The 20,817-nt window shown below is 41.9% G+C and overlaps 1 protein-coding gene and 1 long non-coding RNA gene across 4 annotated transcripts in view; one reads left to right on the top strand and one right to left on the bottom strand.

Annotated features, from left to right (window-relative positions):
• Window positions 1-1,509: 1,509 nt before the first annotated feature.
• Window positions 1,510-9,712, bottom strand: LOC145459000 (uncharacterized). Of its 3 annotated transcripts, XR_013921253.1 has the most exons (5): window positions 9,199-9,712; window positions 8,921-9,068; window positions 7,588-7,795; window positions 4,029-5,754; window positions 1,510-3,936 (listed from the first exon to the last, which is right to left on the bottom strand). It is a non-coding gene; the product is annotated as an uncharacterized LOC145459000 (long non-coding RNA). The 3 variants fall into 3 exon arrangements; XR_013921251.1 differs by lacking the exon at window positions 9,199-9,712 and having other exon boundaries at window positions 8,921-9,163; XR_013921252.1 differs by lacking the exons at window positions 7,588-7,795; window positions 9,199-9,712 and having other exon boundaries at window positions 8,921-9,163.
• Window positions 9,713-14,414: 4,702 nt separating this feature from the next.
• LOC145458993 (uncharacterized) overlaps window positions 14,415-20,817 on the top strand; it is a 190,242-nt gene continuing 183,839 nt past the window's right edge. The window contains exon 1 of the mRNA XM_080337509.1: window positions 14,415-14,971. Within this exon, the coding sequence (XP_080193635.1) occupies window positions 14,937-14,971 (35 nt within the window). The 5' untranslated portion in view covers window positions 14,415-14,936. The remainder of the gene's footprint in view (window positions 14,972-20,817) is intronic.

Genomic DNA, 20,817 nt, shown 5'->3' with positions numbered 1-20,817 from the left:
CTTGAAAATATTGGGGTACATTAGCACAGAAATCACGCAAGCAATAATCGCGTGTCGATAATCTTTTGTTTTCTAGTTTGCTCGCTACTAGCGATTGTTATAAATAATTGATGAATATTCCGTTCGCGGTGAGGATCGTAAGCTTCGTCGTGCTGCAAAACTGTAATATCCGAATTCCTCAATATGCGCTGCAGGATGGGCTGTTATTTTGCGCTTGCTACTGTCGGATCGCTATAAATAATTAATGAATATACTGCTCACAGTGATGATCGTGATTTTCGTTGTATTTGAGGCCTTTACACGGAGTACGAATTATATAATTCCTCAATTGCTGGGGGATATTAATTCTACGATTATTACCGGCCCATATAATATTACAACAAGAGAAGAATCAAGCTCGGTTAATAACTAGATACAGTGCATATCCACAAACAGGGGAATTATTACGCCTTTACGCCAAATACGACTCATGTTGCACCATACCATGGTATCATGCGCACTAAAACCACATGGGGCCTAGGATCTGATATGTATAAGTTTGTATAAATGCAAACTACTCGCCTGCGCCAAATAACATAAGTCAATAATGCCCAAAATAGATTTCTACGAGGGCGAGATTATTCCATCAATGGAATGAGGCTTGAATTTCAGTGATCCAGACGCTTGAAAAACGCGTAGAAGCGTCAGACATGCGATCCGCAGAATGATTTATTCCAATGCGTGAAACAAGTTTGAGTATTATAAAATGTTTACACAATTCGACGTAGGTTTTTTTCTAAAATACTGATATCTTGAATCCAAAATACCCCTTAAAGATAGCAATATGTTGAGCATATTCGTGGCTAGAATTTGAGATCGAAGTAACATAATCCAACAGCGATAAAGCGGTTTCGCTCTAGTATAAAAGATAAATCAGTAACAAAGAGCTACGGCGGACCACATGGATATCATAATAGTATACAGCGATATTTATGTGGTCATGCTTCTGTAATGCTCCTGGATCGCTTGCATTTGAACCTTCAGTGTTCATCACAAAGCATGTTGCGATTGTCTAAAACTATATTACGATCTAGGAAAAAAATCACTGCCTTGTATCTTTTGTCAGGGCCGTCGTTTTAGCGGATGCAATAACTATATTTCCCTGGCAAATCGCCGTATTGTGTGCAGATTCTGTTGTTTGCGCATAAACGTATTGATATAGTGGGGCGCGAGAAAGTAGCCAGAACCTTACGCTAGACCGGGTGTGGGCAATTATTTTCCATCGTGGGCCAAATCAAAAGCGGCAAAAAACGTTGGTGGGCCGTAACAAAAGTCCAGACTATGGTCCGCGGCGCGCAGTTTCATCTCTAAATTGAAAACAGAATTATATTGTTAACACATGTCGCGAAGTGGATACTTAAATATTGGGCTGCGTCCCCAGCTCTGTGTGGCTTGGTAAAGTAGCCTTGCTCTTTTGCTAAGTTTCGGTAGCAGGTGCGCATCAGCCGCGGGTATGTATTCACTGCAAGATTTGTTATCATAATGCCGACCCAAATTATATTCATTGAGCTCTGAGACCTGCTCCATGCCCACTACAAACCACCGCAGCTTTTATTGCTTATCATGACATTGTTTGTGAACGAGAACTGATCCACTTGATTACCGATTTGGAAACATATCCCTTCTCAAATTGAAAACCATTCTTACAATGCGTAATGTTACAATGACAACCAGAAGGTTTAAACTGAACTATATGGAAAGAGTGAATTCTTATGACTCCAAGGCTGCTCAAACTTCGCCAAATACATTGCCGTTATTTTGAGTCTTAATTACGCGTGCCAAGTACGTGGACAGCATAATCTTGGCATATTGATGAACATGCTCCAAGGTGAACTGGTTTCCTGTTTAATTAATAGTCTTTGATTTAGTCATACAAAAATTCAGCAATGTCTGAGCCATCATTGCGGTTTCCGCAAGGGTATTGGTGGACAGATGTCGTGGTCCGAACAGATGTTATTTTTTCCCATACTCTACTCCTAAGGGACCAGGATCATTGACATCTGTTAGGTGAGGTAATTAGTTACCGCAGCAGAATGGGGGATGTGCATTAAAAGCTTGTTACAGTTGAAATGTAACATTTTATAACATCGTGAATCTGGTATAGGTCCGTCCCGAAGCGTAAACTTGCTTAGTCGTCAGACCATATATGATGCGAGCATGGCACACCCTCTAAAAGTCTTCGTACACATTAGGGTATACGGAACATCCAGTTGGGAGCCCGCGCTTATACAATTGATCCCCTATGGCATATGGCAGTGGTTCTCAACCGCCGGTACGCGACGACATTCCTGCCGGCCCGCCAGTTCACCGGTCCGCCAGACGATTACCTCCGGCCTAGCGTGGAAATTTTAAGCCAATATACATCCTAAAGCGGCTCCACTCCTGTATAGGAGAAAAGTCGGCAAACCGATCCACCGCCAAAACGAAACCGTCATATGCAGTTTGTAAGAAGATCATAATAATTACACAAAGGTATGTAATTCCACTATCTGCGGCCGCTCCGCAGTATCACTCCCGTTTCGTAAGATAGGCCTACCCGAACAGTACAAGAACGCAGATTTCAAGGTGACATGTTAGACCTCTGGGATGAGATACTTCGCGCTTAATGACGTGTTTAGCTGGGCCCGATATCGCTCTAATATTCGCTGAAAAAGCGTTGTCTTTGTTATGTATCGTGCCCAACTCATAGTATAATAGAAAAGGAAGTTTATGATCATCATGATGGTTATTATAATTATTATGACTAATTGACTATCATTGCAATCATGAGTGGTGCTTATCGCAATTTATGGCCTTGTGCACCACGGTAATCGGGAAATTCAAATCAAGCAGTAACTGAAGCAACTTATAACAACTTATTGCGCACTCAGCGACGGCGGTCGACAATTGAGATAGAAGATCGATCATACCGATGCAGCAGGATTATACTACAAATCTGTTTGCGGCGAACTGTTTATGGATGTGTTAGGTCTACTTTGACCCATAACGCGACGGCAGCAGCATCGTGTACATGCTACTTGACGATGCGATACTAGTCATGTAGTCTCAGTAATTGGGTTGTAGCACCCCGGGCCGCTAAAGTGCGATGAATATGAAAAATAGGTCACACATTGTGCAAATCGATCATACGTATGGCAGTGATGTAGCAGACTCTGTGGGACTGACCATTTGCGGACTGACAGTGCAGCAATGTCACGGGCATAAAGACCACAAAATGGCGAACACACAGTATCTAATGCGCAAAGTGCATTAAGACTCGGAGAGTGCAAAAAAAACATTAACGGCTGCTAAGGGGATTTAATGTTACTTAATGTCAAGAAAAACCATTAGAGAGTGACATCTCAGTGGGAAAACCACATTAATTCTGTTAAGAGCATTTTCAGAGTGCTGTTTGACGTCACTAACTGTTAAAAAATTCTGATGTAACCTGATTTTATGGCATAAATCCATTAATGGTCCTTGGCCGGCTGTCCGTAAGTGATTAATTATTCAGTGTACCCCGAAAAAAACCTTAAAATAGCTTTCCCCCATACACAAATCGTAGAATAATAGATTATTACACGCCATGAAAACTGTATATAAACCCCAACATTGGCATGGTCAATATCAGAACACTTGGGTATCTACGGAAGAAGGAGGGAAGTCGAGATAGCAATACAAGGCTAATAAGAAGTTAGGGGGAGGCTATGCCCGACATTAGAATCGGACTCAGAAAACTAAAATGTAGGTAAAGGGTACTTATGTATACTGACGTGTTGAAAGGGGGGCCTTTGATGTATATAGTATATCATTGATGGATATTGCGAATACGGAAATGGGGTATAGCTACCATCTAAATCTTACATTGGGAATAGTCTAGCTAAGAAATAGAAAGTGGGGCCCTGCACAGTGGGAACTCTACCTACCTTGTGCGCGGTTTGGAATAAGCATCACTCCCTCTTTAATATAATTGGTGAAGGTGTTTATGACCAATTGGGTTTTATTTTTACACCACTTACGTGATGATTATTGGAGTACACAGGCTTTAGCACTTGACAAAATATTTCTCAAGTAGGCCGGGGCTTTTCCGCCACAGACGATAACACCGAAAGGATATCTCTAATAATCTCCCTCCGCTACGGAACTTGTCACTGTCTAGGGTCCACGAATGTCTATGATAAAGGCCCGACAACATACCCGCGTATAATATACCAATATATATCGCGACCGACTTCTACTCAGGGCATCACTTACACGGACAAAGCAACGTTTATGAACTGGCGCCAAAAGCTAACTCGTTTCAGCAGTAAAATGGGCGATAATTTAGTATGTATCATGGACGGGCAACATACGGTCCACTATTGAATTCTGAACGCCCCGTAAGCAGATTCCGGCCTTGCATGATATAAGTGTGGCTCACAGCCACAGTTTACCTTTATCTTTCACTACGTCACACAGACTTGTGCTCCGCACAACTAGAATTGTTAAATTTTCAGAAATCCAAAACTAGGACTAAATGGGTAGTTTGAACGGCTGGTGTATTTTTGCTACCCCAAGAGCAAACTGTACAACAACATTGCCAAATGCCTTCTGTTTTCCATTGTCCTCGCATGAACCGATATGTCAGCAGGACCACCAGAGTAAGAAAAGCTACGTCATATCGTTCGTTGTGGATCGGGCCGTGGCAGTGATGGTAAGGTGCTTTTTGTGTATCACTAAATCAATGCAAGCTGGCAACAACTATATTGAAGTAGGCTAACTGTAGCGAGTGGGATGTCGGCTACTAGGCCATGAACCTAAAAATTGTATCAAATACATTTATTCCTTGTATGTGCGGATCAGTAAGCGATCAAGGAACCGATTTGGGCATCGCCACCTACTGGAGGAGTCGACCTCCCCTACTCTATTTGAGGCCTATGTTTGACGAACTTATCCGACAATAGACTAAGACAAATTCACGACCTGTATACAGTATAATAGTGAAGTATTTGAGCCCTTGATGAGCTTACAACGTTCTTCGTGTACTGTCTACTCTTGTCAACAGACGATTAGCCTATAAGGGCATCAGCTGACACAAACACCAGGGGTCCTCAAACCCTTCGGCTTGTGGCAAATTACTACTTTTACCGAACGTACTATAGAAGAGATATTGCAAATTTACACACCCATAGATGATATAAGGAATTTTTGGATATGGCAAACATGAAAATAAATATAATTATTAGGAGAAATTGTTTTTTTTTGTCGGTACAGGACCTAGTTATCAGTCATAAATGGGCATGGGCATGGAGATAATACAGCTCAAATGTGATGAAAAAGATCTGACATTAAGATATTACCCCTGCTGTTAAAACTTTGAAGTGGTATCAGATCACTAATAAAAGTCCATGTCTTGGCGCGAACAGTATTTCAGCAAAACTAAATAGTTTGCCCAGAAGAGGTTTTACACAGTGTCAAGTACAAAGCCCGGATACCCAACTACATGAATTGAATGATATGAATTGGGCACATGATGTGTCAGGTATTCACCCGTCTTAACTGCTAGTTTTGGTTAAAAGGTGGAGTGCGCAAGAGTGCGTGATAGTCCTCTGGACGGTTCGATTTTCCTCACAAAGCCCATTTGTGGTCCAAAATTTTCATCAGTGTTGAAATCAAGGGTTCTTTTAATTCTCAGATTGGGGTCGCGTCCATCTGAAGATGTTGACCCAGCAGAAGTTCTGTCCCATTCTGAGATACCTAGTGAAAAAATGAATGGTTGAAATATCAGTGATACCCTTTCAACTAAAATGCTGGCCCAATCATATGGGGATTAATCTTTGGGGCTATGGGCACAGCGATTCCAGTACTAAATCTGAATTTAGCAATAATTTTGGTGATTTGGGCCGAGTATTAAAATTAGACGCTTTTCGCCATTGGGTGTTCGATTAAGTTTTCATGTGCGCAAGGCGAATTGCTTTAAATGCTTATTGGCTGGCAAAGTCCAGGATATATTTTCTGTGAAACCCACATGTCAATAGTAGCACCTGGAAATCAATATCTGATTAGGGGTTATCTAGGGTAAATGCCGGAGTAATCAGCTCATGAAGCGTAGTCTAGGGTGAAATCACAGGTTCAATGGTGTTTCTTTATCCAGCAAGTTTTCCGGTAGCCTTCGATAATGTCTATGCGTTGGACAGGTAGTGTTTTACGGGGGTCTGAGAGTTGTAAGTGTTTCCCAATAACTACGGTTGCAGATAGCACTGAATGCATAGAATTTTTTTAGCCAAGCATACATAGTAGCAAGGTTATCAGTGCTCTGCGTTCGGACACCGTATTGATAGTATTTAAACCATTTCATGATAGCTGGTTAATGTGCTTTGGGAGCGCAATTTTGATAATAAAGAAAGGAACCTATAACAAGTTCGTTACAGTTGATACCTCCACAGATGATAATAATTTACTTGGCACTTACTCGGAAATTATATTTCCTGCTATTATTAAAGTGGCATTGCATTTCTGGACTGTTACCTGAAGAGAGCAGTATAAGTCAAACATAATTGCAATGATAATCCATTATAATATTTGCCTTTTTTGTGTAAGAATCATATTCTCGCTACAATTTTAGCTGTTACACTGGGGATCTGTATTGATGCGACAGATGCTGATGAATACTGACCCCTTGTGGATTAAATTTATGAGTGTGTCTAAGCAGGATGTTAACTGATTTGATTTATGTTTCCGTTTTATGTAACACTGTTCAGCCGTGGGCTCTGTTAGAGGGGTTGGATTGAGCATACCTAATACTTAAATCAGTGAAGGTCTGAGATAGTGTCAATTGTCAGCAAATAATTGAATAAGCAGACTAGTGCATATGATAACTGGCTATTGTTTCTAGTCGAAGCTGTCATTCTACGTAACAAAGTCGAATTTCACACTGCTTGACCATTTTATTGGGTTTCTGATAAAGTGGCATAATTATTATTTATGATAGAGCTAAGATAACGTTTAATTATTAGAAAATGCCTGTATTTATTGGTAATATATTCATTGAAAATTTCACAAAATTGTTCCTTTTTTTCACATTGGTGCATTAAAAAACCCATCTGCTTCTGATAGAACTAATTCAAATTTTGTTTGCCATAGCTGAAAGGCAGCTTACGATATCTGCGCCAAATTGATTGTGGGCATTACGCACATGCATGCTCATTGTTCAATTACGACAGGAATTATTCTCACATGGCCCTACTCAACATTAGATGCTATGGCCATAATCCTCTGACCATGAAAATCTGTGATGACAAGACCACTGTGAACTTGGGAAAGTAGCTTATTATGACTGAAATCACTGTCTTCTGAGGCTATAAAGTCTGATGTATGTATATGGCTCGTGTTGTAAGTTGCAAAATAAAATGTACTTGTATAATTCCATATAGGCAAACACCAACTCATTATGATATACGGCATGTAGTCATGCAGTATAGAAGTAATACAATCCTGATTTCGACTACGATACGGTGGCAGGATGACCATTGGGCACTATATATTGTGTCTGAAACTGGCTATACGTGGCTTGGGAAGGATAAAACAAACCTTTAGCAGAAGTAGTGATTTGACTGGCAGCATTGAAGTCGGTGTGTAGTGCGGGGTACTGATGGAGTACAAGTTGCCTCATGCGTAATGCTGGCGGCTGCTATGTTCTGAGTTATGTTTACATCAAGATTGCTAGACATGTCCACCGCGAGACATGCTCCAGATCCAGATTTAGAATATCCGTGTGACATTTAGGGAACTGACCGGTCTAAAGAAAAAGCACCATCTTGTAGGTATATTAATCATCGCGTTAGCGAAACTATAATTGATTGAATTTACAATTTTATTTTAATATTAATATTGATTGATATTTGATTTTAATTCTCGTTCTAGTAATTCATTTTGAAAAATTCACACGGGTCCAGCGGGTCGCTATACCTATGAATGTTGAATCATAGACAATACTAAATGTGTTTACTGTTCAATGAACGACACTATTAGCTATGGCAGAATTGCAGGTTCACTAAATAATCTTTTATTACCGGTGTAGCTCTATTCCAAGGCACCAAACCTAATCTTATTAGTAAGCAATGATCAGTGAGCCAGTAGGATCACCGTAACGGGGTTAGCCAACCTAGCTATTTCTCAAGAATGATAAACAGTATTTTGTATCGCGATAAGAATAGCTATTTCTAACTGCTGGTATAAGTTGTACAAAGTTTGAATAGATGTAATACTTCGGTACTTCTTCCCGTCAAGGCAAGTTTCAAAACGGGTAGTTCTGCAATGCGGTCTTGCCAACTCCTGAATGATAAATTTACATTCCCTATTTTAGGTAACCAATTAAAGTTTAATAGACACCGATTGGTTTACAGGTGGCACAGAGCATAGAAGATTGTGGTTGTCCAAAATTACAATGACTTAGATGCTAGATCTGATGGCGAAAAAACACCCAAGGGGGTTCCGTAGCGGAACAGTTTCTAGTCTTTCTGGATAGTTTGGTATAATGTTGGCATAAGATTAGGTATAGCACTACGCCATTTTAGTAAAAAATCACACAAGTAATATTGCATAACATAGTCATCAGTAATTTCTTGAATAAATTTTCGTCGATTGAAACTGTGAATCTGTCATTTTTGCATTAGTCTAATGGTGCATCTCGCAATTTCAAGAGTGGCCGATACTAAGTAATTGCCTGTTGAGTCATATAAAATCTCGATTAAGCACATGTATCTTTATCTGACCTTGTGGTATTAACGCATCCACATCATTGGTACATTAATTGAAATTGTCCAGGCCAGTATACCAGACAGATTTATAAGTTTTGAGGCATCTACCACAGAACGATACGAGATAGTTAAGCCACTGTAGAGACTGTGAGGTTGAAATTTACCTGAATTTTTTTTTGCCGATCAAGTAGACCGTCATAAGGATTCAGCCCAATCCAAGCAACGTCTCAGCAACAGTGATATATGCTGGTATCACACACTCGGTGAACTTTGGATCATATAACCACTTGGCAATCCCGGCTGTTTGAAAATCTGCAACCATTCAGCATTGATTAATTCCTGAGGAAGGTTAAATTTACGCTGAAACTGAGTCACGGTGATTGATTGCTTCATACCAATACCGGGGTTTATATTAACAATGGTATCACCAACCATGACTTACCCGGCTTGAGGTTTCGAAAATCAAGTCCGGCCACTTTTTTCAGCTGCGTTGAAACTCACTCCTAATTGGTAAATATAGAGCCATTTTCTTTGCCTGAATGCCAGTAGATGCAAGCTCAAGCTGAATAGACGTCCATACTGTGGTATCTATCTGGATTAAACCGTAACAAGACCGGTATAGGCTTAAAAAGAAAATGTATTGACAAACTCCCACTCATCAACAATTTATAACCCTTCTGATCAGCATGCTGTAGCCTGTTGACAACTGCCTTGTCAGTTTTCTGCACTATTATAAGAGTAATTTGCAGATTAGGTCTTAAATTCTAAACAATAAGGTGGGCTCATCTCATTTTCAGTAAATTATTCAGTGTTACTGGTGAAGTTACCTATTTGCAGAAGGTATTTCTGCCAACATTTGCTCAGGCTCTGTGTTTTCGAGGGGGGAGAGAGTATTTTATTTTAACTCAGTCTGGACTAGGTAGCAGACAATACAGCAATAATGGCGATACAGAGTATACTTCACGATATTTGTTATGATAAGACTATGCTCATGCGGATTACTGAACCTTTGACAGTGGAAAAACAATATTTTACGCATATGATGTTCCACCGATGGTCATGAATACACGTCTTTGCATTTAAGCTAAAAATATGCTTAACAATACTCAGAACTGACGAAAGATTGCAGATAACTGGATAATTTTGCTAATTTCTGAGTATTTTCGTTTCGTTATGATTGGTAGTCAGTTTATTTCAATTGTAGATCATAAATCACTCAATAGTATGGGCCCAAACTCCAAAAACTAAAGCAATGAGGTCTGGATCTTCAAGTATTACGAGTTTTGAAATCACCAGAGTACTTTGTTGAACCCTAGTGGCCTTCTGAGTTGTAGGCATATAGGCATTAGGGCCAAATCTAACTTGGCTGAGTATAGTTCAATTACGTGAGGCCATTTTTGAAGACATGACATGTACAAATAATAGATAGTGACTGTTTTGGTTGAAAACCTTCCACTAAGATAATATTGAGTGCGTGTGTGTGAGAGAGAGAGAGAGATGAGAACCGAAATGGTGGCATTTATCAACTATTTTCTAGACCCACTATGAATAATTACCAGTAGAAGTAAACGGATGTGAAGACCAACTCCAAACAATGATCACCTATGTTGTAAGAGAACCGCCGTGTGTTTATTATAAAAAGGTATGGTGATCATCTTTAAAAAAATACTTTATTTCTTTATTTGTTCATTTATCTATAGAAACTTGTTCGATATGATGAAGTTTTTTTGAAGCATTTCTTTTTATTGTATAAATATATTTCTTGAGCTTGGGCATGGTTGCCCAACATATGAGCATGCGACACAATAGAAAACGACAGTTCAGCATGGAACACATCAGCATGCGTCACTTCAGCATGATACTGTATAACCCAAAAACTTACCCTAACCCGAAACATAGCCTAACCTAACCTAACCTAGCCTAACCCAACCTAAAGCCTAACCCTAACCCAACCATAAATCCAACCCTAACCTACCCCTAACCCGTAATTTAACCCACATGCTCATGTGTCGCATGCCAAATTGTCGCATGCCCAAGTCTCGCATGCTGTAATGTCGCATGCTCATATGTCCACGGACCCTTGGGCATAGAGCCGATATTACGGTGTTCGCTGCTTGGGGATAGTGCCTGGTGTCGGCCAGCGGAACCGTCTATTGCGCGACCCAATAGTAACCCTTTTTCATTAAAACCGTAGAACATCTTAAGAATCACCTATGAAAATGAATTCTTACCTTGTTGGACAGCATCCAACCGCAAAGTGATGTGAAATTGTAATTATGTATATAAGGTATATATTTGTGTGAGTCGTACGTTTGTCCCTACCCTATGGGGTTGGTAATGTAGTAATGAGGTATATATGAAGTAGGTTGTGAGGAAATCTCACTTTTTGACACCCATGGTTACGCGAGTAGACGCTGCATTTCAACCGCGATAGGAAGGAAGGAGGGACAAATATATCGTCGCAAAACAATGTATATAAAGTATAAATGTTACAGTATGTATATATAAGCACCAACGAAAAAAATTGATAAAAGAATTTGAAAAAAATTAAACACCTGCGGCGGATAAAACATACAATAAGGAAATTTGCCATGTATATATATATTAATATATAAAACGAATATATTATGATAAAATGACCCTATGGGTTAACAAATTGTTATCTAACATAACTTAGATAGGATATGAGGTTGGAGTCGGACTTGGGATTGGATTTGGGCTCGGAATTGAATTCAGACCCCGACTTGAATCATGTGATCTGAAAACTTTTCGTGTATAAATTTATGAATAATTTACACCAATTATGAAATATTAGTAGTGATAACATGTGTCCACGATTACGCTGCAAGGAATTCGAGATCGAGCACTCAGTCTGGGTACCACAAAAATATATGTCTCTCGATCAAGGACTGAAATCGCTGAGATCACTGAGATTCCTGATGATGACACATACGTTATCAGGAGTATCAGATTATCTGTGTGACATTGGCCGATGAGTCTAATTTAAGCTCCGACATTGGAAACAATGATATGACTTCGCCACTGGTGAACAGCACAGGACTGGAAATGATAGATTATCCAGAGAAGCCTGGAAGACTAAATTAATAGGCACAGGACTGGAAATGATAGATTATCCAGAGAAGCCTGGAAGACTAAATTAATAGGCACAGGACTGGAAATGCTAAATTATCCAGAGAAGCCTGGAATACTAAATTAATAGGCACAGGACTGGAAATGATAGATTATCCAGAGAAGCCTGGAAGACTAAATTAATAGGCACAGGACTGGAAATGCTAAATTATCCAGAGAAGCCTGGAATACTAAATTAATAGGCACAGGACTGGAAATGATAGATTATCCAGAGAAGCCTGGAAGACTAAATTAATAGGCACAGGACTGGAAATGATAGATTATCCAGAGAAGCCTGGAAGACTAAATTAATAGGCACAGGACTGGAAATGCTAAATTATCCAGAGAAGCCTGGAATACTAAATTAATAGGCACAGGACTGGAATGCTAGATTAACCAGAGAAGCCTGGAAAACTAAATTAATAGGCACAGGACTGGAAATGCTAGATTATCCAGAGAAGCCTGGAAGACTAAGTTAATAGGCACGGGACTGAAAATGCTAGATTTTTCAGAGAAGCATAGAAAACTAAATTGATAGGTATGACTGATAAAGTCTTACGGTACACTCAATGATTTTGCATCCCTATCTGGTTTAATTAAACTATGTTTATTGAAGAAATAATATATAACCTGACTAAATAGATGTATATGATAGCCTATATGTGTAGTAATAGTGATGTATATATAATGGGAATAAAATAGTATGGTAATTAGGTTAGAAAATACCCTATAGAACACATAGGAAGGTGTACTACAAATAATATGAACTTGGAAATGGCAAATAAATTGGCCCCATCCACACATTTGTTTTCCGAAACAGATGTGTCGATGATCAAGAACCACGTTAGTCATAGGTCCGCCCTGTCGACACATACGTTTTACGAAGCGGGTGTGTCAACCGTTTGTTATATCGATGTCTGTACAAGAGTTTGGACAATGTTATTTTAACGAGTTAATTTTGTGCTATAGACGCAGGCATAAATAGCGTCATGAAGTACAAGTGTCATTCTCATTTTCGAAACTATAAGACAGATCAAATACGATATCAAGATATTCTACACACCCGTGTAGTTAATCTATCGTATGAATCGATGACGGTACATATTAATTCATTCCGCACGATTTTGTCGAAAGCCTGTTCCGTCAAGCACTACTGTACCGAGAGGACAACGAGTTATACAAGAAAATGGAATCACCACTCCACGATATCGCGATTCTCCCGGGAAAAACGGCAGCTATATTCCACCTTGCAATCGCCGAGCTGAATTTTATAGATTGGTGACATTTCGTCCATATCAAAAGAAGCTTCAGTTTTGCCAACTGATATGGCAGCCGCGAGATTTTATTGGGCTGGATACAAAGATAGAGTGAAGTGTTTCAGCTGCGGTGTAAATATGGACTACGCCTGAAAAGCGAGCAAAAAAACCTTCACCGGCCGCCGAAATAGGAACGCAAATACGCGTCGCTCGAACCAGATTGTCAGAGGAAGATGCCAAGAAGATGCAGTTGGACAGCATACGATTTAGCAGAAGCCACACAGAAAAGAGCCACCAGCAGACGATCAAATATTCATTTCACTGTGAACGATGTCGTACAAGACCCTTTGGTACTACTCGATATAGTGTCAGTCGATTCAAATACACAAACTGCGCAACAGTCAAAGAGTAGACTGGGCAATTCTGTTTATGCTAGAAACAGAATGGGGACGCCATCAATATTAGAAATTGCGTATGTTGAAGAAATTGCTGAGAATCTGATGGTTATACAAGAAACCATACTTTGCAAACAATGCAAGAATAATAGGAGTGAAATTACCCTGATCCCCTGTGGACATCTGGGTCTGTGTCAAGAATGTTCGTCCGATGCTGAGCGCTGCATATTCTGCAATGGGAAAATATCGCAAAAGATCAAAGTGTATGGAGCTTGACGGTGCAGGCAAGACAAACGTATTTGTGTCTAGTGGACTGGAAACAAAGTTGTGTAGTGAAGCTAGTTCGCTTCATTATGTTCAAATACTATAATTACTATGTTCTTGATAATTACTATCAGGTTGCTTTAAATGGCGCTAACATTTTCATGCCCTGAACATAGTTAAGAGTTAATGGACATTTATTATATGAATAGTAAGTTGTCGCTGCATAATTACATTTGTAGTTGACTGATGGGGAGGTCATATTACTACGTATTGAATCATTGCGTGATGTACTGGTATGTGTATTGTTGTTCACACACATATTTTGGTCGCCGTTTAATCGAGTGGTACATGATTAATCTATATTTGTTTGTTTTGTGTTAACCGTATTGATGTAAACTAACAATAATAGTGCATGACGATAGCAGGGTTTGATAAGTGAGACTTGTGACTAACTATCATATATGTAAATAGCTGGGCCCTGTAGGGATAACCAGGGTGTATGTGTAAACGACATTAAATTAGGAAATTACTTGTCCTTGACACGTTGTTTAATGTCACAAGTAACTAAAATAAATACCCCTCCCTCCCTACAATAACGTCACAGATTCTCTGCAAAGTCAAACCTGTTACAATGAGTGTTTATAATAATATCTATTGTACCGTCTCGTACAGTAAGGCGTCATAACCGACCACGCCTTATGTTAGTGTCGGGACCCTTCACCCTAACGGGATAGAAGTTTAGGATTCGTGGTATATCAGATCTATGATCTGTGAGACACGGTACATACGAATGAATAAAAAGCTTAAAACACCAGCACCATTGAACCCAGAGATATAGTAGATTGTGATCAAAATACTATTGTAATTGAGTGTTGTGTAATGACACAATATTTCATGAATGAATTTTTCGGCAGGATAGGCCGTCACATGAATTATATGTGTAAACCAACCTTGGAGCTGCTTTTCGGCAGGACAGGCCGTCGCATGAATTATATGCGTAAACAAACCTTGGAGTATTGAAAATGTTTATTAATCGTGCATGATGATGAATAGGTTCAGATAAAACTTGTAATATAATTGAAGCATGTTTACCAATTTTATCGGGTTTTACACATGGAGACCTCATTCCTGTTTGCATGGTTAATTTATTGGAGTATTTGGTTGTATTAAGGTTTAGCTTACTAGTTATACCAGTGTAGTTTTAAGTTCTGGACCTGGAGGTCATTGCCTGATTGGATCCAGCTGCTGCTACCCTTACCATTGCTTCGATCACCATTTGTGGATGCTACAAGGTCACAACAACAACACAGATAAGGAAAACGAACACTGTGAAGTAAAATCGAACCAAGTGTGGACTCTCGCAGTAACAAGCGTTGCTGGAGCTGCACTATAAACGTACTGGAGGCACCACTGGGATTACTACTTCCGGTGTAGCACGTTGACCTATAAATGTGTTCAAAGACGACCATCGTTAAAACTGCATTGGTCGTGGCCCTGATTGCGTCTGTAATTTCATTGTTAGTTACGTTGTCACCAGTATGTCTACATTTGGTACCGGGGTTTTCTTCAACTACAGTTCCGATTGGAAACGGAAGACCTAACAACGGAGTTACAACATCGTCCCCAACTCTTATTGGCTCGCAAAACATATCTGAATGACGCCAATTTATCATTACTAAAGACTCGCTTTCTAAACTTTTGGAGTTCGAGACTAACGACCACAACTCATCACTCGGAACAACACCGCGGCCTACCTTGGACGACCCGACCATCTCCAGCGTAAAGCTGGCCCTCGAAAACTCTACTACGGGTCTATAAATCAAATCTATTACTATTGCCATGCGAAGAATCTTGAAACTATTTAAAAAGAAGAAACCAACGGAGGCATCGGCGGAGCTAAAGCAGAGAATCCGACTGCTTAAATATACCCAAAAGCGTCACGAAGATGTGCGAGACCAAGAGAGGCAATACGCTAAAGATGTGGCCGACCAGACAAGAGTCCTACAGGAGGTCAAAACGACCCTGCCTGAGGCAGTGAAGGAGCTGGAAAAAGCAAGAAAAGACGTCCGGCGGGCTCAAGCTGACCTGAAGGCCGTTTGTGACGCCACTTCAAAAATTACTGGAAAGGTTTCCCCTGACGTATTAAACGAGATCTTGCAGACTGAATTCGAGCTGGGTAAAGCCTATACGCAGGTGGTAGGAGAGAAACCGCCTCCTCCTCCCGCCCTGGCTGTCGTACCCTCAGCGCCTCCCCCGGCCTATGATCCACCAGCTATCCGTATGGTCAGGGAGACTCAACCTATGCCCACCTTTTCCGTGAAAAAGGGGTTGCATTGTCATACAGTCACGGCGGTCTACCCTACGCACCCAGACGCGAAGGCTGATGCCCCATCTCGACCGACACCGGTTGCCCGTTCACTGATGGCTCCAATCTTTAGAACAAAAGGGAATATGCACCCGGCGATGAAGACCAAAGATGCTGCTAACACGCCCATGGCATATTGGACACCTACGGGAGTGGCGACAGGAGGACCGATGAGACTGGAACGCGAAACAGACTCTGAATTGGACAGTAAACATCTGCCCTCATTCCGGAAGCTGGTGTCGAGATCTCGAGATGCGAAGGGTCAGCGGCGGGACATTGACAAGTTGGGTGATGTTGGGACACGAAGTAGTCGGGCAAGAAAGTCGCCGAGCGACGCTGAGCACGTCATTTTCCGTGGAGAAAGGGAGGAGTATGATGAAGGAGACTCGGAGGGTCAACCAGAAGATTCTGATTCTGAAAGTGCGACGACATCCCGACTGCAGAGGCTTGTACAGCAAATGAAATCCACACAGGACACCCTCCGGAAAGCTACTCGAAATGCTTTCCTTGAAGATAGTGGCGCTTCCCGAGAAATTCTCCGTGGTCCTGAGTATTACGATGCGGGCTATCCTCCAAATGTCCGGGGGAATCCTGGAATGCCGCGTTTCGCATCTACTCCAGATGACAGTGATAATGGCCGCCCAATTCAGCCGCTCTCGCGACAGATGGAGGTAATAGTAAACCCAACGCTAACTACACCTATTAGATTTCAGTCCGAAAAGGAAATGATACAGTTGATAATGGATCCGGGGGACATGCCTCTTCTCAAATGGATGGAGAACACAATGAGGCGAATTCACCACGGTGAAGGTAATACTGATGCTGATATAATATTGATGAATGCAATGCAAAAGAAATTGAAGAATGCGGGGCGTTACAAACAAGCTGATCAACTTGGAAACTTCTTCAACACAAACTCAGGAAACGCCAGCTGGGAATCCGTTATGAGGTCGCTATCACTTTCCAACCCGCAAGGAATTGTGAACAATGAAAGAATTCTCAACGATTTCCGAAGAAATTATCATTGGGAAGATGAACCCCTTCCTCTACTTAACAGCGCCCTGAAACAATTAGAGATAGACATGGACGATCTAGTTATGGATAATCCGGACGGGCTGCGACTCTTCCGCAATTTGAGACAGCAGCTGCCGGAAGCGCTCAGGTTGATTATTCGAGGGTGGGAAGAACACACCTGGCGGAAAGTCGCAGAAGAACTACAACTGTTCTGGAATTCAGAATTCCAAGATGAACAGGAATCGAGTCCGACGTCTCAGAGAACCCGAATAATGCAGAAGAACGAGTCGCCCTTGCCGCCTGTACATATCTATAGTGTACAGCCAGCTGGGCCTGTGGTACATAGCTATCCGACTCACCCTAACGGAGATGGACAACGGGAAATACCTCTACAGCCTACTTCCTCGTCATCACATCTTCCGCCGGAATTCGACGCAACGCCACCTCGACCTCCCAGAATCATCCCTTTACAGCCTATCAAGAATATAGGACAGGTTACACAACTACGCCGAAATCCTGTTCGCAACGCAAGATTAAACCGGCCCCCTACTAACGTACCTCTACATATTTCAGGGTCAGCACAATCCGGTCAACAACCAGGAACTTCAAGCCAAAGAAGCCCACGAACGGAAGGAACACAAGATTCTGGAGTGGGACCAGATAATACGCAAATCACTCCGTCAAACAGTCAGGAGGCTCGCCACATCGCGGAAAGCCAAGGTGAGAGGTACAATTTCCTTAGAAATGGTAATATATTTGCCCCATTAGGTTTGTATTTGAATCCTTCCCAGGGCCAGGCCCTTTCGGTATGTTATTATTGTAAGGTTCCCGGACACCAATCCCGGAATTGCATTGCCAAGTTTATCCTTTGGCTAAACAATGAGGTACTCTCTAGAGATAGCGAATTGGGGTGGGCAATCCGTAAACGGGTCCGACCGGTACCGCAGCGTATTAAGGAATCCGCTGAACGCAACTGGCGTCCGTTCCTTACTACCCATGGATTATTGACGATTTCAGACCTTGATCGGTATCTCATATCCCATGGTTCTCCCCCGTTGGCAGAAAGAACGAATCTATGTGAGGCCTATTATGATAGTAGACCTAAAAACAGAGATAAAACCCACTGGCACGATAGGGGCCAATGGGGTCCCAGGGGGACACACGCGAATCCAATTCCTAATAACGGCCAAGTAAACTGGATTGCGCCTTCATATAGACAAGAGCCGCGCCAATATGCCACCTCTTTCTGGACAGATGAGGAATTAGAACAAGGCTTACGCGTTTCAAAAAACGGTTGGGGGCGCTGATTGATCCGGTAAATCAGCTCCCTGACACAATATTACCCCAACATGTTAAAACTGTACATAATGCCTCGTTACCTTTGTTTACATTCCTTGATTCACCGGACAACCCCCTACAACCGTATTTCGCAGAATTATTCGGTGGGCAACTTTTATACCTAGTGGATACAAACACAGACACTAAATTTCTAGCCGATACTGGCAGTATCCCCAATTTGATTATGAAAAGCGTAGTAAAAAATAAATATCCGAGAAGCTGGGCTGAACGACAGCCACTTGATATGAAATTGCGCGGAATAGGAGGCTCGTCCCGAGTCGACTCTCTAGTAATAGTACCTCTTGACGGATTGCAAGTTCCATTTGCAACTGGTAAAGGAGTTCCTCTTAATATAGAGGGGCTAAAATGGATTGACAAAGTACAACAATTACCGAGTATAGATACTGAATTTAAAACTCCCTCTACTGATAATGAAGAATTGTCATTGGCAACACTACATAGTATGACTTTACGCGATAAAAAGGACGAAACCGGAATTGGAAACAGTCCTTGCAAAACTGTGACCAAGGATGGGTTGGTGAAAGCTGCAGAACAGCAGAGCGTCGAGACGGCAAGGGCCGCTGGCGCTGGCGTCGAAGTGGCAAGGGCTGCTGACGCAAACGTTGGGTCGGTAAACACCGCTGACGTTACAATAGAAAAGAGAGACTCTTTGGGTGCCGAGCAAGGAAGGCCTGCTGACACCTGCCAAAATCGCGCCGAGCGAGGAAGTCCCGCTGACGCAAATGGAGTTCAAACTAATCAAGGAGGCTCCAATGATGTAGGCAATATGAGCGTCGAGTTGGCAAGGGCCGCTGACGCAAACGTTGGGTCGGTTAACACCGCTGGCGTTACAAGAAATCAAAGAGACTCTTTAGGTGCCGAGCAAGGAAGTCCTGCTGACACCAGTCTAATTCGTGCCGAGCGAGGAAGTCCCGCTGACGCGAATGGGGGTCAAACTAATCAAGCAGACCCCGAGGATGTAGGCAAAGCTGCTTGTCCAGATGACGGTAAGGCATCAGTGCGGAATGATCCCACGACAGCTGCCGTCATGCCTACTTCACTCAACAATAGTTCCAACGCAGCTACTACTTATTTTCCGGATATGAGTCCGGAGGAGACTAAAGAGGAGTCTGGAGATTTTAGGATGCAAGTCTCTCCAGAACAAGGGCCCCCGTCGAATCAAAGTTCCGGCGGCGTGACGTTAGGCGTGGGCACGCGCCGAGATCAGAGGTTAACACGAATAGGTAGGGAAGTCCCGCTGACGGAAAAAAACCTCGTCCTCTCCCCACCAACTAAAAAACCCCGATTATCGCATAAGCTAAACAGAAGGATGAACGGTTTGGTAACCACGTACGTTCTACAAGAGGGAACCAGTGCTGAGGTAAATACTGAACTTGAGGTCCTGCGCCCACAATCAATTGAGCTAGCAAAATTGCCATATACGCCCCTTGATTTGACTACGCCAGAAAATACCATTATCGCTGACAACGTATGGTCAGAGGTCTATAAACCTTTTGCGACTGAGCTGGAAGATCTGCGATGCCATCTTAGCGTGCCCCAATCTATGAAGTACAAGTGCGACAGGGAACTAGAATACCCATCAACTAAGCCATTTGTCACTGGTCCCTCTAATTTGAAAGGGGGAAGCCATACCAAGGATTTACAAGAAGCTGTAACAGTGTGGTCAGCAAATATGGTGCCATGCGTGATGAAGCCAATAACGGAGAAGTACCAGCAGCACATAAAAGAACATGGCTGGGCTGATAGGAAAAATACAACAGCTATGGAGGTCTACATTTCTCTCGGAACAATGCAAGTATTCACGTCTGATGAATTGTCCAGATCATATTGGGTAGAAATGGCGGTAGGAGATGACGATCCCCGTGCTGCTAATCCGAAAAGGAAAGAAGTAACCCATATTTTGTGTGAATCTCAACAAGAAAGGGTGCAACGAACATTGATTTACCATTACAGGCATGCAGAGTGCCAAGACTCGACAAATGGATACCACCAATGGGAAAACATCCATGCGATTGTACAAGGCAAACTGAAATTAAATTTTGAAATGACCGAAATAAAAGACGTCTTGATAAGTTGCGATAGGGCTGTAGTCACAAGCTACGGTCTGGCCGCGCCACACCGACATACGAAAGAATCGACTCCCCCCTACAAGGAGCACGGAGGTGACGGTATGCTATGTCACATGGCGACTGAATTGAACGCAAAAGTTTTCATGAATGAGGAGATCAAAAGGATGAACAGAAAGTTTGTTCATCCTAGCAAGTCAAAGACGACAAAGA

Source organism: Botryllus schlosseri, chromosome 16 (assembly GCF_051294905.1).
Source record: "Botryllus schlosseri isolate E-star chromosome 16, Bs_hap1, whole genome shotgun sequence".
NCBI classification, from domain to species: domain Eukaryota; kingdom Metazoa; phylum Chordata; class Ascidiacea; order Stolidobranchia; family Styelidae; genus Botryllus; species Botryllus schlosseri.
The sequence above is the reverse complement of the archived record's forward strand: the minus strand, read 5'-3'. Positions and strand labels throughout refer to the sequence as shown.